This window comes from Erpetoichthys calabaricus, chromosome 1 (genome assembly GCF_900747795.2).
Source record: "Erpetoichthys calabaricus chromosome 1, fErpCal1.3, whole genome shotgun sequence".
NCBI lineage: Eukaryota > Metazoa > Chordata > Cladistia > Polypteriformes > Polypteridae > Erpetoichthys > Erpetoichthys calabaricus.
The window spans coordinates 350,458,011-350,481,478 of record NC_041394.2 but is presented as its reverse complement, the minus strand read 5'-3'; the positions used below and the strand labels follow the sequence as shown (position 1 = coordinate 350,481,478).

The window sequence follows — 23,468 nt, the reverse complement described above, 5'->3', positions numbered from 1 at the left end:
CATGAACTACTTGTAGATAAAGTTAGTCTTTTATTTGTGTCAATATATTGCAGCAGTAAATAAGTGTCAGTCGTTCTAAAACCATTCAGTGCCCGTGCGCTGTGTCATCCCCGGTCACCCGGGATTGAAATGCCGGATTCCCGAATTCCTGGGAATGGATAAACCCGTCCGGGAATGGATTCCCTACGTGGCACCAAGTGCCACATTTGAGATCCGAGAAGAGAAACCGAATAGGTGAGGGTTAGTAACAAATTAAAACAATCATGTTACTTATGTTTTAGTGCTAATGACCAACAACAGAGATGCAGTCTGTACAGTTAATCAGCAGCTCTAGTCAGGGTGTGCTAAACTGAAGTAGTGAGTCTTCAGCCGGGATTTAAAAGCTGAGACCGAAGGGGCATCTCTTATAGTAGCAGGCAGACCATTCCACAGTTTAGGGGCCCTGTAAGTAAAAGCTTGACCTCCCAGTGTTATTTTATTAATCCTTGGAACCATAAGCAGACTGGCATCTTGAGATCTTAATGTGCGCTCTGGTTTGTAAGTCATGATAGGTTGGGTGCGGTGAATTGCCGTGCCCTTCATATGATAAAACAGCTCAGGATCCTGGTTGGCAACCCCTCAGGCAGACACGCAGTCCAATCCCCACCCTCTGGAAATGACCATATACCCGATGCAGCCAGGTGGTATGTGAGCTTCGCCTTGGCCTGGTCCAACCACTCGGGCCCTCAACAAGAGCTGGACGACCCTCTGGGAATTGCACCACATGGCCGTAGTGCAGTAACTGACGCTCCCTCACAAACTCATTTCCAAGACTGGAGTAGAGCCAAAGAAATGTGTGACCAAACCCCCCCCCCCCCCCCCCCCCCCCCCCCCCCCCAAACGTGCTTCTTTCATAATGAACACTGAACAGCAGTAATCTAATTAAAGTAAATGTACACTCTGAAAAACAAACAGCACCAGAGTGGTCCTTGAGAGCAATGCCATAGGGGATCCATTTTTGGTTCTGAAAAGACCCATCTAAATAAATGTTTCAGAAAGAGCCTTTATTATTATTTTTTTTTTTAGATCCTTAACACTAGAATATCTGAAACCCACAAAAAATTTCATAATCCCGGCCCACCTTAAATCCCTTTGCACCGCTCCATCAGCATCTTTTGTGTTGTAAATGTGCTGATCAGCACAAGCAGCCTGCTATCCCATCCTCCTGCCCACTAACAATATGTTAATATACAACACTGCATTTTCATCTGTTGCACTTTTGTTTAACATCTTGTGATCTCAATCCTTTGATCTAGGCTTTAATGAGTCTCTGGTCTATATTGGTGGAACCAGCAACACTGCCCACCTAGTCGGTAACCACAAAGGTTCATCTGAAGATGTTGCACTACTGCTGCCACTTTCAACAAGCTTTGAGTAGTTAGGTGGATGACTTTTGACTCACTCCTCAGGACTTCTTTTCAGTGTAAATTCTAGTGTGCCTTTGAAAATAACTCTTAGAATTGTTTGCCTAATTCCAATGTGCAATATGGTTTAACTCTGTGTGATTTCGTTTGTGTCTCTGCAGATCCCTCTCTCCCGTATGAATTACACTGCATCTTCGAAGTCTCCTGTAATGGACAGCGCTATGGCTTTTCTTTCCAAATTCTCTCCATTGTGTCTTGGAAGACAACTCTTGTAAGGGAATTGTTTGCAATGTTCTCTACAGCAATATGGCTTTTCTCTCTCCCTCCCTTTCTCAATTGTCTTCAATGTGAATTCTGGAGTGTTTCTGAAGAGTCCTCCTGTCGCAGAATCTTTTGCCACATTCCCAGCATGAAAATGGCTTTTCTCCTGTGTGAATTCTAGTGTGGCTTTGAAGATCACTTCTGTCACGGAACTGTTTGCCACATGCTGAACAGCAATACCTCTTCTTTCTCTCCAATTTCTCTCCAGTGTGAACTCTACTGTGGCTCTGAAGGTTACTCTTGCTACGGAACTGTTTGCCACATTCCAAACAGCAAAACGGTTTCTCTCCAGTGTGAATTCTAGTGTGGGTCTCAAGACTGGCGATACGCAAGAATCGTTTGCCACATTCAGAACAGCAATACGGCTTCTCTCCAGCATGAATTCTTTTGTGGATCCGAAGAGAGCTCTTGTCATAGAATTGCTGGCCACATGCTAAACAGCTATATGGCTTCTCTCCAATGTGAATTATTTTGTGGCTTTGCAGAGTACCCCTGTTACAGAATTGTTTGCCACATTCCAAACAGCAATAGGGCTTCTCTCCAGTATGAATTCTTTTGTGGCTCTGAAGAGTAGTGGCACACGAGAATTGTTTGCCACATTCCAAACAGCAATATGGCTTCTTTCCAGTATGAATTCCTTCATGACTTTGAAGAGTGGTGGTACACGAGAATTGTTTGCCACGTTCTGAATAACAACATGGCTTCTCTTCTGTGTGAATTCTTTTGTGGCGCTGAAAACTATAACTGTGCCGGAATCGTTTGCCACAATCAGCACAGTAATATGGTTTCTCTCCAGTGTGAATTCTTTTGTGGCGCTGCAGTTGACTACTTTCACGGAATTGTTTGCCACATTCCAAACAGCAATACGGCTTCTCTCCAGTGTGAATTCTTTTGTGGCTCTGAAGAGAGCTCTTGTGACAGAATTGTTTGCCACATTCGAAACAGCAGTGAGGTTTGTCTCCTGTATGAAGTTTAAAAGGAAAACAAAACAAAAAGCTTCATTTAAATTCATTTTCCTATTTTTTTTTACATTGCATCAAAACATTAATGCTGATTGAAATGATGTACACACTTTCATAAGAATATGAAATTACAGCAATGCATCACAGTTTTTGCATATCATACACTTAAAACATTGAGTTACAGTCGGGTCTATAAGTATTTGGACAGTGACACAATTTTTATAATTTTTGCTCTGTATGCCACCATAGTGGATTTGAAATAAAGCAATCATTATGAGATTGAAGTGTATTCTTTCAGCTTTAATTTAAGGGGTTTACCAAAAATATACAGTATGAGGCATTTAGAAATGACAGCCATATGGTTTTCAGGGACTCAAAAGTATTTGGACATTTGACTGACAAGACATTCCATAGCCAGGCGGGAGCAGGTCCCTCGTGATTTCATTATCCATTAAGCACATAGAAGGTATGGAGTTAATTACAAGTGTAGAATTTGCATTTGGAAGCTGTCACTGAGAACTCTCAATATGATGTCCAAAGAGCTGTTAATGCAAGTAAAAACAGGTCATCACTAGGTTGAGAAAACAAAACAAACCCATCAGAGTAAATGCAGAGACATCAGGAGCGGTCAAATCAACCTTCTGGTACATCCTTAAAGAGAAGGCACACACTGGTGAGCTCAGCCACACCAGAAGGCCTGGACAACCACAGAAGACCACTGTGCTGGATGATTGCAGAATTGTTTACTTGGTGAAGAAGAATTCCTTCACGACAATTAGCCAAAACAAGACCACTCTCTGGGAGGTAGACCTATCATTGCCAAAGTCTACAATCAAGAGAAGGCTTAATGAAAGTAAAGACAGTGGGTTTACCATAAAGTGCAAACCAGTGGTAACCTCAAACATAGGAAGGGCAGATTAGACTCTGCCAAATAACATTTCAAAAAAAAAAGTCCAGTTTTGGAAATATTTTCTTTGGACAAATTAAGATACAATCAATATGTACCAGAATGACAGACAATGAATGACAAGAGTATGGAGAGGAGAAGGATGGCTATTGAGGCGATGAATACCACATCATCTGTGAAACATGGTGGAGGCCGTGTTATGGCATGATCACACATGACTGCCAATGGAAGTCGGTCACTGGTGTTTATTGATGATACGACTGCTGACAGAAGTACCAGGATGAATTCTGAAGTGTACAGGGCTCTACCACCTGCTCAGATTCAGACAAATGCTGCAAAACTCATAGGACAACCTCTCACGGTTCAGATGGACAATGAGCCAAAACATACTGTGAAAATAAACCAAATGCTTTTCAAGGCAAAGTAGTGGAATATTCTTCAACGGTCAAGTCAATCAACTGACCTCAGCCCAAGTCGACATGCAGTTCACTTGCTGAAGACAAACTGAAGGCAGAAAGTCCAACGAACTAGCAGCACCTGAAGAGCATGGCAGTAAAGGCCTGGCAAAGCATCAGTAGGGTGGACACCAAGCACTTGGAGATGGCCGTGACTGGAAAGGATTTAAACCAAATATTGAAAATGATCATTATATTTATGATTATGTTAGTTTGTCCAAATACTTTTCAGCCCTTGAAAAAATAGTGGACTATGTATAAAAATGGATGTCATTCTTAATCAGCTCATACAATAACTTTGGTTACATTAAAGCTGAAAGTCTACACACCAATAACACAATGATTGCTTTATTTCAAATCCATTGTGGAGACAAAATTATGAAAAAACTGTGCACTGTCCAAATACTTATGGGTGTGACTGTATATGTTGTTCTTGTGTTATTCAATTACTGGAGGAAAAGAGTGATAATCTTTAGTTAATAATATTGTAGACAGTTTCTGCAACAAGCATGTGAAATGCTCTTTTGATACTTAGGATTTCCCACACTTAGACAAAAATCACTTGACCCCAAAATGTATATAAAAATCACCTATTCAAATCAAAGGAAAGCAGATGGATGAACAAAGCATTGTATGATGCAGGATCAGTGCAGTTATTTGTGTATTCAGGAAAGAGGGTAGCAAGTGAAGCTAAGACCGGTTAGCTTTGTGCCACATGGGAGTCAATGTGATGCTTATGGCGAATGGTAGCACACTAGCTGCTCTCTGTTGCTCACCCCTTGCTCCACAGCCTCTACCAAATATTTTTTTGTGTTCCTGTACCATTATAATTAAGCTAAATAATGAATCTCCTTACTTGTTCATAATGATAGCCTCTCTTGGGTAGTACTCCTGATTCAGCAACTCTTAGCCTAGTGAAGAAAATCCACAAAACCAGGCACGACAACACCTTAACGGTTAATCCTGACCAGTCATCTTCGATAATTATCAAGCTCAAAAATTTTATGGTGTGACGGATGGCTGGGACCCTTGCCCAGCCAGAATGCCTGGAGAATGGAAGAGCCGGGAGAGAGGCAATATCTCCCCCGGGATGCAAGAGAGCAGCCCCCCTACATTACATCGGGGTCACGGGCTTGGAGCATGGAAACCCAACCCTGTGAGGGCCCATGGCCACTGCCAAGGGGTGCATGGACAATCCTGGAGCACTGAACTGCAGCACTTCCACCACACTAGGAAGTGCTGCCGGAAAAGAATCTAAGTGCACCTGGAATGCTTCTGGATGCCCATGCAACACTTTCACCAAACCAGGAAGTGGTGCAGGAAGTTCATCCAGGTGCAACATAAAAGGGGCCACCTCACTCCATTTGAGGAGTCGGAGTCAGGAGGCAGAGGACAGAGCTTGCGAGAAGAGGAGTGGAGGTGGCAGAAGAAGAAGAGAGGAAAGGACTGAGTTTATGGTAGTGATTGGAACACTGTTGGTGATTTGTGCGTTGCATGGTACTGTAAAGGAAGAAATGTAAATGTGTGTGTTTTGGGACATTGTGAGTCTGTGTCTGTCTGTTGCTGGGCTGATCTTTCCACAATGTAAGTACAAAATGTTACACTTCACGTTTCAATAAGTGCAGTTAATTAAAGTAGATTTTAAGATTTAATTTAATTTAATGCCCTGAAGGGTGGCACGGTGGCACAGTGGGTAGCACTGCTGCCTCGCAGTTGGGAGACCTGGGTTCGCTTCCCGGGTCCTCCCTGTGTGGAGTTTGCATGTTCTCCTCGTGTCTAAGTGGGTTTCCTCCGGGCGCTCCGGTTTCCTCCCACAGTCCAAAGACATGCAGGTTAGGTGGATTGGCGATTCTAAATTGTCCCTAGTGTGTGCTTGGTGTGTGGGTGTGTTTGTGTGTGTGTCCTGCGGTGGGTTGGCACCCTGCCCAGGATTGGTTCCTGCCTTGTGCCCTGTGTTGGCTGGGATTGGCTCCAGCAGACCCCCGTGACCCTGTGTTCGGATTCAGCGGGTTGGAAAATGGATGGATGGATAATGCCCTGAAGGACAAGTAGAGCAAATCTTCTAAATCTTGCAACTTTTTTTAAACAGGGCAGACTTGAAGGACACAACCTGGATAATTCTAGGCAGAGTTTATCTAACACACGCAGGCTCACACCGTCTCTTCACCGATCCCAAGATGACATTAGAAGTGATGTATATCTTTTTCTGTATCATTGCTTGGCCTATCTGATTGTTTCTTGTCAAGAATTGTTTAACAGCATTATTAGAAATACGATCAATTTGCTAAATACCCTGCAGTGTTATTTCTTACTTTCAAGCTCTTTTATATTTAAATCATTTGGTATTGGAGTTCCTTTCTGAATTTTTTTGCATTCTGATGGGCTGGGTTTGCTGGGGGGGGGGGGGGGGGGGTGTAGGGTTAGGGCTTAACAATAATGTGGGTTTGTTTGCCCCTCACATTTCCGGGGTCTACCGTGAGCCCACAGCAATTGTTAACTGGTTATTGGGTTTATACTGGGTTTCAGAGTGTGGGTTATTAAGAGACAGTTGATCTGCCTTGCTGTCATCACCTCGTCCTGCACTCCTATGCTATTACAGGTTTTACTAAACCGTTTTTCTTCCTTTTTTTCTATTCTCTGCTACAATGGCTAATCTTAATATTCTTCCATGGATTGAGAGGTCAGTGTCTACTACTCAGAAAAGATTGAGTGATAATGATCTTATATAAATCAATAATGCAGAGAAGTACAGGACACACGGCTCATTTCCAAAGAGCCACGGCGCACTTCGTCCACATGACAGTTTGTTGATGTCTTGTGTTCAACTCCTAACTGTAAGAACATCATCTTTATTTTACTTCAGCCCTCAATACAGCACAATACATATTTTATGAAGAGGGAGGAACATAGGGTTACATACAAGAGTGGAGGAAGATGCACACAGGTAGATTACATCCTATGCAGAAGAGTCAATCTGAAGGAGATTGAAGACTACAAAGTGGTAGCAGGGGAAAGTGTAGTTCAGCAGCATAGGATGGTGGTCTGTTGGATGATGCTGGAGATCAAGAAGAGGAAGAGAATGAAGTCAGAGTCAAGGATCAAATGGTGGAAGTTGAAAAAGGAAGACTGCAAGGTTGAGTTTAGGAAGGAGGTGAGACAGGCACTGGGTGGCAGTGAAGAGTTACCAGACAGTTGGGAAACTACAGCAGATGTAGTAAGGGTGACAGCAAGAAGGGTTCTTGGCGTGACATCTGGACAGAGGAAGGAGGAAAAGGAAACCTGATGGTGGAATGGGGAAATACAGGAGAGTATACAGAAGAAGAGGATGGCAAAGAAGAAGTGGGATAGTCAGAGAGATGCAGAAAGTAGACAAGAGTACAAGGAGATAAGGCGCAAGGTGGAGAGAGAGGTGGCAAAGGCAAAAGAAAAGGAGTATGATGAGTTGTATGAGAAGTCGGACATTAAGGAGGGAGAAAAGGACCAGTACCAATTGGCTAGACAGAGGGACCAAGCTGGGAAAGATGTGCAGCAGGTTAGGGTGATAAAGGATAAAGATGGAAACGTACTCACAATTGAGGAGAGTGTGTTGAGAAGATGGAAAGAGTACTTTGAGAGGATGATAAATGAAGAGACAGAGAAGAGGTTGGATGATGTGGAGATAGTGAATCAGGAAGTGCAACAGATTAGCAAGGAGGAAGTAAAGACAACTATGGAGAAAATGAAGAATGGAAAGGCCGTTGGTCCAGATGACATACCCTGTAGAAGCATGGAGGTGTTTAGGAGAGATGGCAGTGGAGTTTATAACCAGATTGTTTAATGGAATCTTGGAAAGTGAGAGGATGCCTGAGGAGTGCAGAAGTGTACTGGTGCAGATATTTAAGAATAAGGGGGATGAGCAGGACTGCAGTAACTACAGGGGAATAAAATTGATGAGCCACAGCATGAAGTTATGGGAAAGAGTAGAGGAAGCTCGGTTAAGAAGTGAGGTGATGATTAGTGAGCAGCAATATGGTTTCATGCCAAGAATGAGCACCACAGATGCGATGTTTGCTCTGAGGGTGTTGATGGAGAAGTTTAGAGAAAGCCAGAAGGAGTTGCATTGCGTCTTTGTGGACCTGGAGAAAGCATATGACAGGGTGCCTCGAGAGGAGCTGTGGTATTGTATGAGGAAGTCGGGAGTGGCAGAGAAGTACGTAAGAGTTGTACAGGATTTGTATGAGGGAAGTGTGACAGTGGTGAGGTCTGTGGTAGGAGTGACGGATGCATTCAAGGTGGAGGTGGGATTACATCAGGGATCAGCTCTGAGGCCCTTTCTTATTTGCAATGGTGATGGACAGGTTGACAGACGAGATTAGACAGGAGTCCCCATGGACTATGGTGGACTATGATGTTTGTTGATAACATTGTGATCTGTAGTGACAGTAGGGTGCAGGTTGAGGAGACCCTGGAGAGGTGGAGATATGCTCTGGAGAGGAGAGGAGAGGAATGAAGGTCAGTAGAAACACCAAGACAGAATACATGTGAGTGAATGGGAGGGAGGTCAGTGGAATGGTGAGGATGCAGGGTGTAGAGCTGGTGAGGGTGGATGAGTTTAAATACTTGGCATCAAAAGTACAGTGTAATGGGGATTGTGGAAAAGAGGTGAAGAAGAGAGTGCAGGCTGGGTGGAGTGGGTGGAGAGGAGTGTCAGGAGTGATTTGTGACAGATGGATATCAGCAAGAGTGAAAGGGAAGGTCTACTGGACGGTAGTGAGACCAGCTATGTTATATGGGTTGGAGAAGGTGGCACTGAACAGAAAGCAGGAGACAGAGCTGGAGGTGGCAGAGTTAAAGATGCTAACATTTGCATTGGGTGTGACGAGGATCGACAGGATTACAAATGAGGACATTAGAGGGTCAGTTCAGGTGGGACCAGGTGGGAGAGAAATGTAGAGAGGTGAGACTGCGTTGGTTTGGACATGTGCAGAGTAGAGATGCTGAGTATATTAGGAGAAGGATGCTAAGGCTAGAGCTGCCAGGGAAGATGAAAAGAGGAAGGACTAAGAGAAGGTTTATGGATGTGGTGAGAGAGGACATGTAGGTGATGGGTGTAAGAGCAAGATGGAAAGGGCAGAAAGATATGGAAGAAGATGATCTGCTGTGGCAACCCCTAATGGGAGGAGCCAAAAGAAGAAGAACTCAATACAGCACAAGATTCTTGCCTCAAGGAGTAAAGGTCCTGCTATATTCTAGCTATGCTAGTAGGTAGGAAGCTCTCTTTTTGTTTGATTTCTGGCCCCAGAACATACACAAATGCTTTCTGTTTTTATATGTTTGCAAACATTTTAGCATTTCATAGCTTTGAACGTTTTATTGGTGCTAACGTGAATTCTTTTATTGACCCACTTTTAGATAAAGCTCCTTCCATGATCAAGCAATATTTTCCTCCTGCCTCTTCTGCGCTTGTGAAGTTTGTTTCCAATGTAGCTCTGGTTACTTCATGTATATCTTAAACCCAAAAGTGAAAGAACGTGCTTTATTTTTCCCTACATCCGTGTTTCCCAAACTCGATCCTGGGGACCCACTGTGGCTGCAGGTTTTTGTTCCAACCAACTTCCATTTTTCATGTGACTCTTAGCCTAATTAAGCGAGTCATTATTTCCCACCTTATCGTGGTGGAGGGGGTTTGCGTGTCCCAATGATCCTAGGAGCTCTGTTGTCCGGGGCTTTATGCCCCTGGTAGGGCCATCCAAGGCAAACTGGTCCTAGGTGAGGGATGAGACAAAGAGCGGTTCAAACCTTCTATGATGAATGAAAACTTTGGACGCCGTTTTCCCTTGCCCCGGACGCGGGTCACCGGGGCCCCACTCTGGAGCCAGGCCTGGAGGTGGGGCTCGATGGCGAGCGCCTGGTGGCCGGCCTGCACCCATGGGGCTCGGCCGGGCACAGCCTGAAGAGGCAACGTGGGTCCCCCTTCCCATGGGCTCACCACCTATGGGAGGGGCCAAGGAGGTCGGGTGCAGTGTGAGTTGGGTGGTGGCCGAAGGCGGGGGACCTTGGCGGTCCGATCCTCGGCTACAGAAGCTGGCTCTTGGGACGTGGAATGTCACCTCTCTGAAGGGGAAGGAGCCTGAGCTAGTGTGCGAAGTTGAGAGGTTCCGGCTAGATATAGTCGGACTCACCTCGACGCACAGCTTGGACTCTGGAACCAATCTCCTTGAGAGGGGCTGGACTCTGTACCACTCTGGAGTTGCCCCCCGGTGAGAGGCGCCGAGCGGGTGTGGGTATACTTATTGCCCCCCGACTTGGAGCCTGTACATTGGGGTTTACCCCGGTGGACGAGAGGGTAGCCTCCCTTCGCCTCGGGTGGGGGGACGGGTCCTAACTGTTGTTTGTGCGTATGCACCGAACAGCAGTTCGGAGTACCCACCCTTTTTGGAGTCCCTGGAGGGGGTGCTAGAGGGCATACCTTCTGGGGACTCCCTCATTCTGCTGGGAGACTTCAATGCTCACGTGGGCAATGACAGTGAGACCTGGAAGGGCGTGATTGGGAGGAATGGCCCCCCCGATCTGAACCCGAGCGGTGTTTTGTTATTGGACTTCTGTGCTCGTCACGGATTGTCCATAACGAACACCATGTTCAAGCATAGGGGTGTTCATATGTGCACTTGGCACCAGGACACCCTAGGCCTGAGTTCGATAATCGACTTTGTGGTCGTGTCGTCTGACTTGCGGCCACATGTCTTGGACACTCGGGTGAAGAGAGGGGCGGAGCTGTCAACTGATCACCACCTGGTGGTGAGTTGGCTTCGATGGTGGGGGAGGATGCCGGTCAGGCGTGGTAGGCCCAAACGTGTTGTGAGGGTCTGCTGGGAACGTCTGGCAGAGCCCCCTGTCAGAAGTAGCTTTAACTCCCACCTCCGGCAGAACTTCGACCATGTCCCGAGGGAGGTGGGGGACATCGAGTCCGAATGGGCCATGTTCCGTGCCTCTATTGTTGAGGCGGCTGACCGGAGCTGTGGCCGTAAGGTGGTCGGTGCCTGTCGTGGCGGCAATCCCCGAACCCCGTTGGTGGACACCGGTGGTGAAGGATGCCGTCAAGCTGAAGAAGGAGTCCTACAGGACCCTTTTGTCCTGTGGGACCCTGGAGGCAGCTGATAGGTACCGGCAGGCCAAGCGGAATGCGGCTTTGGTGGTTGCTGAGGCAAAAACTCGGGCGTGGGAGGAGTTTGGGGAGGCCATGGAGAACGACTTTCGGACGGCTTCGAGGAGATTCTGGTCCACCATCCGGCGTCTCAGGAAGGGGAAGCAGTGCAGTGTCAACACTGTATATGGTGGGGATGGTGCGCTGCTGACCTCGACTCGGGACGTTGTGGGTCGGTGGGGGGGAGTACTTCGAAGACCTCCTCAATCCCATTAACATGCCTTCCAATGAGGAAGCAGAGCCTGGGGACTCAGAGGTGGGCTCCCCCATCTCTGGGACTGAGGTCACCGAGGTGGTCAAAAAACTCCTTGGTGGCAGGGCCCCGGGGGTGGATGAGATACGCCCGGAGTTCCTCAAGGCTCTGGATGTTGTAGGACTGTCTTGGTTGACACGCCTCTGCAACATCGCATGGACATCAGGGACAGTGCCTCTGGATTGGCAGACTGGGGTGGTGGTCCCCCTCTTTAAGAAGGGGGACCGGAGGGTGTGTTCCAACTACAGAGGGATCACACTCCTCAGCCTCCCTGGAAAAGTTTATTCAGGGGTCCTGGAGAGGAGGGTCCGTCGGATAGTCGAGCCTCGGATTCAGGAGGAACAGTGTGGTTTTCGTCCTGGTCGCGGAACAGTGGACCAGCTCTATACCCTTAGCATGGTCCTGGAGGGTGCATGGGAGTTTGCCCCAACCAGTCTACATGTGTTTTGTGGACTTGGAAAAGGCATTCGACCGTGTCCCTCGGGGAATCCTGTGGGGGGTACTCCGAGAGTATGGGGTACCGGCCCCCTGATAAGGGCTGTTCGGTCCCTGTACGATCGGTGCCAGAGCTTGGTCCGCATTGCCGGCAGTAAGTCGAACCCGTTTCCAGTGAGAGTTGGACTCCGCCAGGGCTGCCCTTTGTCACCGATTCTGTTCATAACTTTTATGGACAGAATTTCTAGGCGCAGCCAGGGTGTTGAGGGGGTCCGGTTTGGTGGGCTCAGGATTGGGTCACTGCTTTTTGCAGATGATGTTGTCCTGTTTGCTTCATCAGGCCGTGATCTTCAGCTCTCTCTGGATCGGTTCGCAGCCGAGTGTGAAGCGGCTGGAATGAGAATCAGCACCTCCAAATCCGAGACCATGGTCCTCAGCCGGAAAAGGGGGGAGTGCCCTCTCAGGGTTGGTAGCGAGATCCTGCTTCAAGTGGAGGAGTTCAAGTATCTCGGGATCTTGTTCACGAGTGAGGGAAGAATGGAGCGTGAGATCGACAGGCGGATCGGTGCGGCATCCGCAGTAATGCGGGCACTGCATCGGTCTGTCGTGGTAAAAAAGGAGCTGAGCCGCAAGGCGAAGCTCTCAATTTACCAGTCGATCTATGTTCCTACCCTCACCTATGGTCATGAACTATGGGTAGTGACCGAAAGAACGAGATCGCGAATACAAGCGGCTGAAATGAGTTTCCTCCGCAGGGTGTCTCGGCTTTCCCTTAAAGATAGGGTGAGAAGCTCAGTCATCCGGGGAGGGGCTCAGAGTAGAGCCGCTGCTCCTCCGCATCGAGAGGAGTCAGATGAGGTGGCTCGGGCATCTGATCAGGATGCCTCCTGGACGCCCCCTGGTGAGGTGTTCCGGGCACGTCCAACCGGGAGGAGGCCCCGGGGAAGACCCAGGACACGCTGGAGGGACTATGTCTCTCGACTGGCCTGGGAACGCCTTGGGATTCTCCCGGAAGAGCTAGAAGAAGTGGCCGGGGAGAGGGAAGTCTGGGCATCTCTGCTCAAGCTGCTGCCCCCGCGACCCGACCTCGGATAAGCGGGAGACAATGGATGGATGGATTATTTCCCAGTTTCTGTGAGTTGGAGTCAATGTAGAAATTACAAAGTTTGGTAGATTTTTATTAAAATGTAATAAGCAATTATATGGAAAACATGTAGTTATTTTTTTAAGCTGTTAACATTATTTTCATCCTTATTTTCATTCTGCTTTTCCAGGTGCTCTGGTTATTTTACTCATTATTTACTAATTAGTGAGTCTGACACTGAAGTCGTTGCTGCTGTCATCACCCCGGGTGTCTGCTGTGCTGGCTGTTAATTGTCACTATGAGGGTTAAATGAAGCGAGCAAACTACACAGGAAAAGGAGGAAATAATAGAAAAACAACAAAAGAGAGTTAAGCATTTATAGCTTTAGAAAAAATAGAAATATTTCTAAATGTCTCATAAATGTAAAAAACATACTGTTGTGGTTTTCTGAATGCAGAATAAGAGTGAAAAAAGATGAGCTAATTAAGTGATATCAGTTGTTATTGATTATTATCACCGATTGTGAATCTGGCTGGATCAAAAACCTGCAGCCACAGTTGGCCCCCAGGATTGAGTTTGGAGCCACTGCCCTACATCATAAATGGATATCATAATTATTTACATTTTTATCTAGAAATCTCTAGCTTCTCACCATCCAAGTGCATCCTTACCATCAACTTCTTTGTCTGTTCATAAAGTGTCTATGTTCAGTATTCACCTTCTGCTTTGGTCTTCTAGGCCTGCGATCTAGCATATTAACATTTTCCTCTTACAATGCAGAGGATTTATTGAACATCTTGCCATGAGTTTAAATGCAGATAAATGCAAATTTGGTTCTTGATCCTATTTTTATGTGGATAATAATCTTTTACATTTATATAGTGCTATTCTAGCTACTCAAAGTGTTTTACATAGGCAGAAGAGAACCACTTCAACCACCACCAATGTACAACATCTACATCGATGATGCAATGGCAGCCATTTTCTGCATCAGTACACTCACCATAAATGAGCTAATAGGTGATGAAGGTATGAGAGATAGTTGGCCAATTACAGACAGGGGATAATTAAGGGGGACAGAATGACTAGACCGTAGTGGGCAATTTAGCCTGGACATCGGCGATACACCCTACTCTTTTCCAGGAATGCCCAGGGATCTTTAATGACCACAGAGAGTCAGCACCTCGGTTTTACATCTCATTCTAAGGACGCCGCCATTTTACAATCACAGTGTCCCCAAACACAGGATCCGCACACAGACCAAAGTGTAAGTGCCTCCTGCTGCTGTTACCAACATCTTTCCCAGCACCAGCCCAAGCTTTTCCTAGATGGTCTACCATCCTAGTAGGTCTACCATCCTAGTACTGGCTGGGACTGAACATGCTTAGCTTCAGGTGGATGATCTCTTCTGAAGTACATGTGGTTTGGCTGCAACCCGTATGGCGCACACTCCTTATTTGTTCTGTATAATTTATTTTAGGTCATCTGAACCCAAATAATTCACAGTGATCAAACTTGGCAAGTGTGATTCAGTATGATTCTACATTTGAAATGCGCATTACAGATTTGTATGCAGATTTCTAAACTGGTATGATTTTGTTGAAGTGCATTCACGATGCCATCTGCTGCTGAAAAGATTGCTCTGCCGTATGGACCTCGCAAAAAATTGATGCAATTTATCAAATAACTTGTTCTGCAAGTCACATCCATCTCATTTTTCCAAGTAAACAGCACAGGTAATGATGGAACTGACTTACTAGAGACCTTAGCGGAGGAAGACCTAAAATAACATTCCCTGCAAGCCTCTCTCACGGCCCGACAAAAATCGATTAAAGGAGATAAACATGATGGGCTAAAGTACATCTCTCCATCTTGTTGAGAATCTTCACTCTCTGTGCAGATTGAAGTACGCTGTTAATCCCTGCCTCACGGCGGAAACTCACAATTTGAATCATCACGCTGGTACAACTTTTTATCTTTGGAAGGGTAGACACTAACTGATCATGTGATTATTTTCCAGTTGGCTACTGAACAGAGTCAGCCACTCTTATCTGGACATTAAAATTCAATGTCAATAACAGTACTTGAAGACAAAGTACACGCTGGAGTAAACCAAACCACGTCCCTGAGGCGGAAGGGTTCCATGTAAGAAAATGAGGAGGAAGGTGAGGCACACAGCGGGTTTCATTTCAAAAGGGATAACTCTCACAATAATAGTAATAATAATAATATTATATTTTATTTATGTAGGTGCTTAAGGTGTTTAAAATGTTTGGTGTGAAGTCTCAAAAAAGGAACATATTTTGGTAAGTTTAAGGTCTTTGTTTTTCACATCTTGACCCCAGTGCCCTTTACCTCCATTATAAAGTGCATCAGCAAGTTAGGTATTTTTTAAAACATTAAAAAAAAAGTTCACTTTAGAACACAACTTCATGTGGCAAATATACCAGGAGTGTGAAGAAATAATTTTGACTTGAAACATACTAAACCTATCCATTTACATTAAGTGAACAAGACCTCCCTTTTGGGCCCATAATCCCAATAATACAACTAAATCTTATTTTAATTCCACACTTACTTTCTCCAGACTGATGTGTCGGTGGTGGTTGATCATCATGAGTTCCAACAGGCAAAATATCCTCAGTCGTCTCTGTGTCAGACTGTAATGATTCAGACCTCAACTTGATGCCGTCGTGCTCAATGATTTTATATTTGTGCGTCTCAATGCTGACGGACGTCTCCTCAGCCTCCTCTTTAATGCCCACGGTTACCAGTTCATAAGCCTCATCTTTAATCTGGAGACTTTCCTGTTTAGGGTGAACAGACTCCCCTACCAAATCCTCCTCATTCATATTTATACTCGTTATCTCCATGGTGTTTATTTCAGCCTTACATGTCTCCTCTTTCACATCCATCTTGGTGTTACAGTAAATGGCAGACGTTTCCTCGGGAACGGGGTTTAATTCTGTTATAAATACACCAATCAGATCTAAAAATAAATAATAAAAAAATATTTTTAGTACTATATTAACTAGCAAAATACCCGCGCGAAGTACTGCTTTGAAATTTTAAATAATAAACTGAGGGAAAATGTACCAATAATTATTTGTTAAGGATCTCTTTGTATACCACGTTGTCGGTTCGCCCCTCCGGTTGTAATATGACGAAGCTGTGCACTGAGCTTACTCTTGAGCATGCAACGTACAGTTGGCCATGTGAAAAGCAGTCTTGCCTCAAATCAATGCCAACCTTTTGTAGGGTCTGTCCCTGAGACTTATTGTCATTGTGAAGCAGAGCCTTACTGGAAATTGGGGGCGTTTGAATTAAAATGTGAGATCAGAGGGTATAACAGGGATGCGAGGAATAAAAACTCTCTCCCCTGAGCCAACGCCAGTAAAAATAATTGCCCGTTAGGTTCTATTTAGGTTCTTTTGCAGGCACGTGACCTGAAGTCTCGTGCCATAAGTTTCGGTGGCTGTAAGTTTCTCAGTAACATTATTGGTGCCCCAACCTTCAAAATTAGATTATGCTCAGGAGTGCCTGGAGGATTCAGAGTGTGGACCGAGCTGCAGGCTGTGGATGTATATATGTACGTAAGTAGGATTCAGTTAGCGTTGGGAACCCGCATACCAAATTTCTTGAAGATGGGCCCATTAAGTAACAAAGACCGTTGGAAAGTTCAATATGGCGGCCGACAGTGGTGTCATACCACCGAAATAAGTACGTACATCGGTTTTGGTTAGCGCAGGGAAGCCGCCTACCAAATTTCGTGAAGATGGGGCCATAAATAAGAAAGTTTAACATGGCGGACATTGTCGACCGTTATGACCGTTACGTGTAGAATTTTGAAATGCAACCTGCTTAACTTTTGTAAGTAATCTGTAAGGAATGAGCCTGCCAAATTTCAGCCTTCAAACTATACGGGAAGTTGGAGAATTAGTGATGAGTGAGTTAGTGAGGGCTTTGCCTTTTATTAGTATAGATGTATATGTGTATGTATACTGTATATGTGTGTGTATGTGTATATCTATATATCTATATGCATATGCATTATTTGACAGTAAAACTATTTCAACCAATGTATGATCTGCTTCTCGCAACTGAAAGAGGGCACCGTGGCAGATGTTAGCTGACTTGCTGACCAACCACAAACGTTACCTGGTAGGTAACCACCCATACAATCAGATTGTGATTCAGACTACAAATGCAATGAATATAATTATATATATATATATATATAGCTGTACCCAGCCACGCATTGCTGTGGCTCAGTCTGGTCAAATGGAAAAGAAAGAAAAGAGAAAGCGCACGTTTCTAATATGTTTAATTTCACAATGCTTGTGGGTATACAATATTTTTTGTTGTTCCATTGTCTGTGCAGAATGTTAGACTGAATAATACTGTTAAGTTCGTAGACGTCTTTGTTTTTGGCAGCAAGAATAGCTCGTTCACTCAGCCAATCGTGATTCTTATAATTGGTTTGAATATTGGGAAATACTTTTTCAACCAATTCTTCTTTTGACGTCACTAAATTGCAGAAGTTATGAGGCAATGAAATTCATCCTGAGGTCAAATCAACCGGCACCTTTCCGTTCCCAATTTCCAGATTTCTCCAACCCCGTTATTGACAGTTTGCATTAATTGATCGTAAATGCCTTTTTGCTGAAGCGTTAGCTTAGGAATATTTGATTGTACACACGACAAAAGATCACCCGTGTTGTAATTTTGTTCACGACGCAATTCTACATCGAATGAAGCAGCAGCAGATCGGTTCGGTGATGGCATTCCCAATTGATTGAGAACTTTGTTCGCGATTTCTAAGCACATATCTTCAACCATTATCAATGCTTAGTTGTAGATTTCTGCTGTGAAATCCATGTTTATATTTGAATTTTACTTGCGTATTCGACGGAAAATATCTTCAGCCATGTGCGACTTATATTTCTCCAATAACTGTGTTGGAGATGAAGGAGAGCAGGCGGTCAATATGAATGCAAACAATGCATGAATTTGATTTGGATGTGACGTGTTGCACGCGTCATTAATGTATACATCCCAGTGTCGGTCGTTCTCCAATAAATTCAGAGGTTGACATGTACTTCGGAAAGTGGCATGTGTAACGCCGTTGACAATTCTCAATTGCTGGAAAGACGTTGGACCGGGCACATTTACCAACAGCATGTGAACAAAGAAGCATTCATCTTGATTGGGATGCACGGTGCACAGTCTATCTATCGTAGTTTCTTTGAATATGCCAGGTTGTCTGTTGACTCGCTCTCCTCGCTTGCATTGTTCAAATGATTTTCTACTCACATTCCATGTGTAATACGTAGGCACTTCCGAATACAGCAGTGTTTTCGCAAACGCGTAATTTTGACATAACGTAAAGAAAGCAGTAAACATTGTAGCCGGTGGATTCAGAGCTATTTGTTGCACATTTGCAGTTGTGAAATAAACGCGTTGTCCATTTTCTAGATGTACTGCTAAATGAACAACATCTGGACTTCGTTCATGTATGGGAAATGAAAGAATTCGCCATACAGCTTCATTGCTGCTTATGTATCTTCCAGCCTAATACTGTGCGATTTCATCGTTATGTATGACCGCATTCCTATCACTTCTTTCTGGTTGCACGCCAAAACTGCCATGTCGCTGCCTTTATTCACGTACTTACAAATGTATGTGATCGAAACATTGAAATAGAATCGTAAAATATTTAGTATAGCGTGTGTTGCTTTTACGTCCGACAGATGGCGCTGTGTTTTCAAAAAAAGCATGTTTTTACCTGTCACAGGTGTGACATCTATATTATTATATATATATATATATATATATAATATATATTCGAATGCAACGTTATGTCAAAATTTCAAAGCAATCGGTGAAGAACTTTCGGAGATTTAACGTTTTTTGAACAAACGAACATTTACATTTTTATTTATATAGATGTGTATATATATGTGTATATATATATGGTTTTAGCAGCCAAGCGCTTTTTTTCCTACCTAAAGACCTCTCTTGAGATCCGTTTAATCGCCTCGTTGATTGCATGTCTTCCAAGGTAGTTTCAATACCCATTTCCTGCAGAGTCATCTCCCCTTTTATGAGTGACTGTGTTAGTGGCCGTACTTCGTACAGGTCTTTGAACGCACTGAATACTTGTAACTGGTGTCGCCCGTCGGCTACTTTCGACAGGGAATGGAAGCAATTGTCGAGTAACAAAAATTATTTGTAAGTGATTTCGCATTGAAGAAATAGTAAAAACTTGATCACTTGGGTCAATACCTAAAGAAATACACACAGCAAATGCAATTGAGAATACACCAGAATCTGTATGATTTAATTGTTGCTGTGCGTCTTCATAAACTATGGGAGGTTTGTAAGGAAACAAAGCATGAAGGAAACGAAGCTGCTCTTTGGTGAGGTTGAATTTTTTATCAGCGTTTAAACTGTCATAGACATGAATTACAGCACCACCATAATAGGTACACACCCAGTGAGTCACTCGTTCAGTAGCTGCAGAAGGTAATATTTGAATATGTTTTGCATTTTGTGGAATGGACATTATAGGTATGTCAGGAGTCCACATTAGCAAAAACCTCTTGAGGTTGGAAAATTGTATGCGCAGCTAAAATTTCGTTGAATTTGCTCATGTGATCTGTTGATAAATAATCATTATTTACCAACTCATTCATTGCAAAATCTGATAGTGGTAAGATCACTCCTTCCATAACACTAAACACAAACACTAAGTAGACACTAACACTAAAAAACGTCAACACCGCCGGGAAGAACACTAAATGAGATAAAGTAAAAGTCTACTAAACTTCTTTATTATAACTGCTTTATTGTAGCAGGTGAGGGGACGCTGGCGCACGCTTGTTGTTGCCGCTCCTCCCTGTTAACACGTTTCGCAAAATTCGTCTTAATTCTGCACTTTCTTACGCTTGTTTTATTTCATTTATTGTACGTAGTTCGTGGATACAGCTGACTCAAATTGCATGGATTTGGCTTAATATTTACAGATTTTGTGGACTCCACTTTACTGGGAACAGCTGAGTCTGTGGATCACGGGACGAGACCTACGAACATTTCTTTGTACCTGGCGATCTAGCACCTCGGGATGATCTGTCTCCGTGATTATATTCGCTATGCTGATCTGCTCCCGTTTCATCTTACAGTACTCTACGACCGGGAACTGATCTGATGTTCATACTAACCTGGTTTATGGCTTATGGCTCCGGGGCGATCACGCCTGAAATTACCAAGCGTTACTGTTTATGGCTGTGTATTGGAACATCCAAATCCTGCTTCCTCCTCCTGCTTTGCTTTCTGCGGCTTGCTATCGCCGCTCACCTACGCTACCACACCCGCCTGTCCTACCGGCTCCGTTGTGCTGTGCTGCTTCTACACTGCTATCAGTGTAGCCTATCACCCAAGTATCACTCACTATTTTAGCGCTTTGAGTACTGAGAAAAGCGCTATATAAAATGTAATGAATTATTATTATTTATTATTAAACACTAAAGTACAAAAACGAAGTAGAAAGTAACACTAAACCGCAACATCGCCAGGAACACCGGCACACCGCGTCTACTAAACACTAAGAAACACTAAAGGAAAAAGTACTATTCAGTAAGCACAGCATCTACTAAACAGTAAAGGAGAAAGGATAGCAAGACGGCCTCAGCTCAGAGCAAAATGAAGTGATTGGGAGGGGAGATGATCACGTGACTCCAACACCCGCCTTAACTCTCCGTCCCTCCACAAACACAGCCACACGGATCCCAACTCTCCTTTATATATATATATATATATATTATATATATATATATATATATATTATATATATATACAGGTGCTGGTCATAAAATTAGAATATCATGACAAAGTTGATTTATTTCAGTAATTCCATTCAAAAAGTGAAACTTGTATATTAGATTCATTCATTACACACAGACTGATGTATTTCAAATGTTTATTTCTTTTAATGTTGATGATTGTAACTGACAACTAATGAAAGTCCCAAATTCAGTATCTCGGAAAATTAGAATATTGTGAAAAGGTTCAATATTGAAGACACCTGGTGCCACACTCTAATCAGCTAATTAACTCAAAACACCTGCAAAAGCCTTTAAATGGTCTCTCAGTCGAGTTCTGTAGGCTACACAATCATGGGAAGACTGCTGACTTGACAGTTGTCCAAAAGACGACCATTGACACCTTGCACAAGGAGGGCAAGACACAAAAGGTCATTGCTAAAGAGGCTGGCTGTTCACAGAGCTCTGTGTCCAAGCACATTAATAGAGAGGCGAAGGGAAGGACAAGATGTGGTAGAAAAAAGTGTACAAGCAATAAGGATAACCGCACCCTGGAGAGGATTGTGAAACAAAACCCATTCAAAAATGTGGGGGAGATTCATAAAGAGTGGACTGCAGCTGGAGTCAGTGCTTCAAGAACCACCACGCACAGACGTATGCAAGACATGGGTTTCAGCTGTCGCATTCCTTGTGTCAAGCCACTCTTGAACAAGAGACAGCGTCAGAAGCGTCTTGCCTGGGCTAAAGACAAAAAGGACTGGACTGCTGCGGAGTGGTCCAAAGTTATGTTCTCTGATGAAAGTAAATTTTGCATTTCCTTTGGAAATCAAGGTCCCAGAGTCTGGAGGAAGAGAGGAGAGGCACAGAATCCACGTTGTGTGAGGTCCAGTGTAAAGTTTCCACAGTCAGTGATGGTTTGGGGTGCCATGTCATCTGCTGGTGTTGGTCCATTGTGTTTTCTGAGGTCCAAGGTCAATGCAGCCGTCTACCAGGAAGTTTTAGAGCACTTCATGCTTCCTGCTGCTAACGAACTTTATGGAGATGCAGATTTCATTTTCCAACAGGACCTGGCACCTGCACACAGTGCCAAAGCTACGAGTACCTGGTTTAAGGACCATGGTATCCCTGTTCTTGATTGGCCAGCAAACTCGCCTGACCTTAACCCCATAGAAAATCTATGGGGTATTGTGAAGAGGAAGATGCAATACGCCAGACCCAACAACTCAGAAGTGCTGAAGGCCACTATCAGAGCAACATGGGCTCTCATAACACCTGAGCAGTGCCACAGACTGATCGACTCCATGCCACGCCACATTGCTGCAGTAATCCAGGCCAAAGGAGCCCCAACTAAATATTGAGTGCTGTACATGCTCATACTTTTCATGTTCATACCTTTCAGTTGGCCAACATTTCTAAAAATCCTTTTTTTGCATTGGTCTTAATTGATATTCTAATTTTCCGAGATACTGAATTTGGGACTTTCATTAGTTGTCAGTTATAATCATCAATATTAAAAGAAATAAACATTTGAAATACATCAGTCTGTGTGTAATGAATGAATCTAATATACAAGTTTCACTTTTTGAATGGAATTACTGAAATAAATCAACTTTGTCATGATATTCTAATTTTATGACCAGCACCTGTATATATATATATATATATATGTTTGTAATGCCGCCAAAACAAACTATTAAGCAAATTTACCACTTAAAGACTTTTCAACCACAATAAATGTAAAACACAATTTAAAAAATATTAGCATCACATGCTTTTTTCTCTTCATACTTGGTATATAAATAAATCAGATTATCAATGTTTACGTTATATATTCTTGGAATGAGCAGAGCATTTAATAAAGAAAAGTAATCTTAAAAAGCATCTTACTGCACGCCATAGCTTGCACACATATCCATCTTGATTAAATGGAAGATTCGAAACACACGTCTCGGAAGTTAACGAAAAAATGAAGTGTAAACCTTTAATCGAGGAAAAAAAAATATGTTTCTCCGAGGAGCGGTTTTCTTTTTAATTCAACAGATTTTAATATAATTGCTGCGCTTTGACTAAGTTGTGTGCTATTGTAGCCGTGCTACTTTTCTTTAATATAAAACAAATAAATACATCAAAGCGACACCTTCTCGATTTCAAAGTATTCCCCAGAGAACTGAAGAAACAGACGGCGCAGAATGAATAGAAAAATCAGGGGCGGTGCTTGTGTGAGCTCTATAGCAGAAACTGGAATCGAGAAAGTAAAGTGCAGTGAGCCGCAGAAAGCGGTAAAGAAATGACAAACAGAAATTCAGTGGTGCGGAATGAGAAATCCCACATTTCTTAAAGTGACGGACCCGAACTCGGATCACTTACTTATTTATTTATTTTTTTTCCGAAGTAATATGACAAGCCGAGTGTCTCAACCACACAGGCACACCATCGTCTTTTCTGCCTCCAGCTGACTGCTATTGTCGCCCTTTATGACGGTTTGGAGTACTTTGACCCGTGACGTCACCAAAAGCGGCAGATACGGAAGTCGGCGCGCGCTTCTCGCTTGTATATAGCAAACCGAAAGAGGCTGCTGAGTAGGTCGGCTTTAAAAAGTATCATATCGCAAAAAGGGTGAAGGTATTTTACATTTGCTCCAGTCA

General features: G+C 43.9%; 2 protein-coding genes across 7 annotated transcripts in view; one reads left to right on the top strand and one right to left on the bottom strand.

Annotated features, from left to right (window-relative positions):
• Nucleotides 1-967: 967 nt before the first annotated feature.
• Nucleotides 968-23,468, bottom strand: part of LOC114668952 (gastrula zinc finger protein XlCGF26.1-like) — a 29,149-nt gene continuing 6,648 nt past the window's right edge. The window contains exons 1-3 of one of the 2 annotated variants that reach the window (XM_028824996.2): nucleotides 23,191-23,304; nucleotides 15,582-15,992; nucleotides 968-2,685 (exon numbers count right to left, since the gene is read on the bottom strand). In XM_028824996.2, the coding sequence (XP_028680829.1) occupies nucleotides 1,736-2,685; nucleotides 15,582-15,918 (1,287 nt within the window). In that variant the 5' untranslated portion in view covers nucleotides 15,919-15,992; nucleotides 23,191-23,304 and the 3' untranslated portion in view covers nucleotides 968-1,735. Of the gene's footprint in view, nucleotides 2,686-15,581; nucleotides 15,993-23,190; nucleotides 23,305-23,468 lie in introns of those variants that run through there. The other variant, XM_028825002.2, reaches the window with a different exon arrangement.
• Nucleotides 23,312-23,468, top strand: part of LOC114668330 (zinc finger protein 883-like) — a 774,734-nt gene continuing 774,577 nt past the window's right edge. For 3 of the 5 annotated variants that reach the window (XM_051924939.1, XM_051924938.1, XM_051924936.1), the window contains exon 1: nucleotides 23,312-23,406. The gene's annotated coding sequence lies outside the window, so the exon portion shown is untranslated. The remainder of the gene's footprint in view (nucleotides 23,407-23,468) is intronic. The other 2 variants (XM_051924961.1, XM_051924964.1) reach the window with 2 other exon arrangements.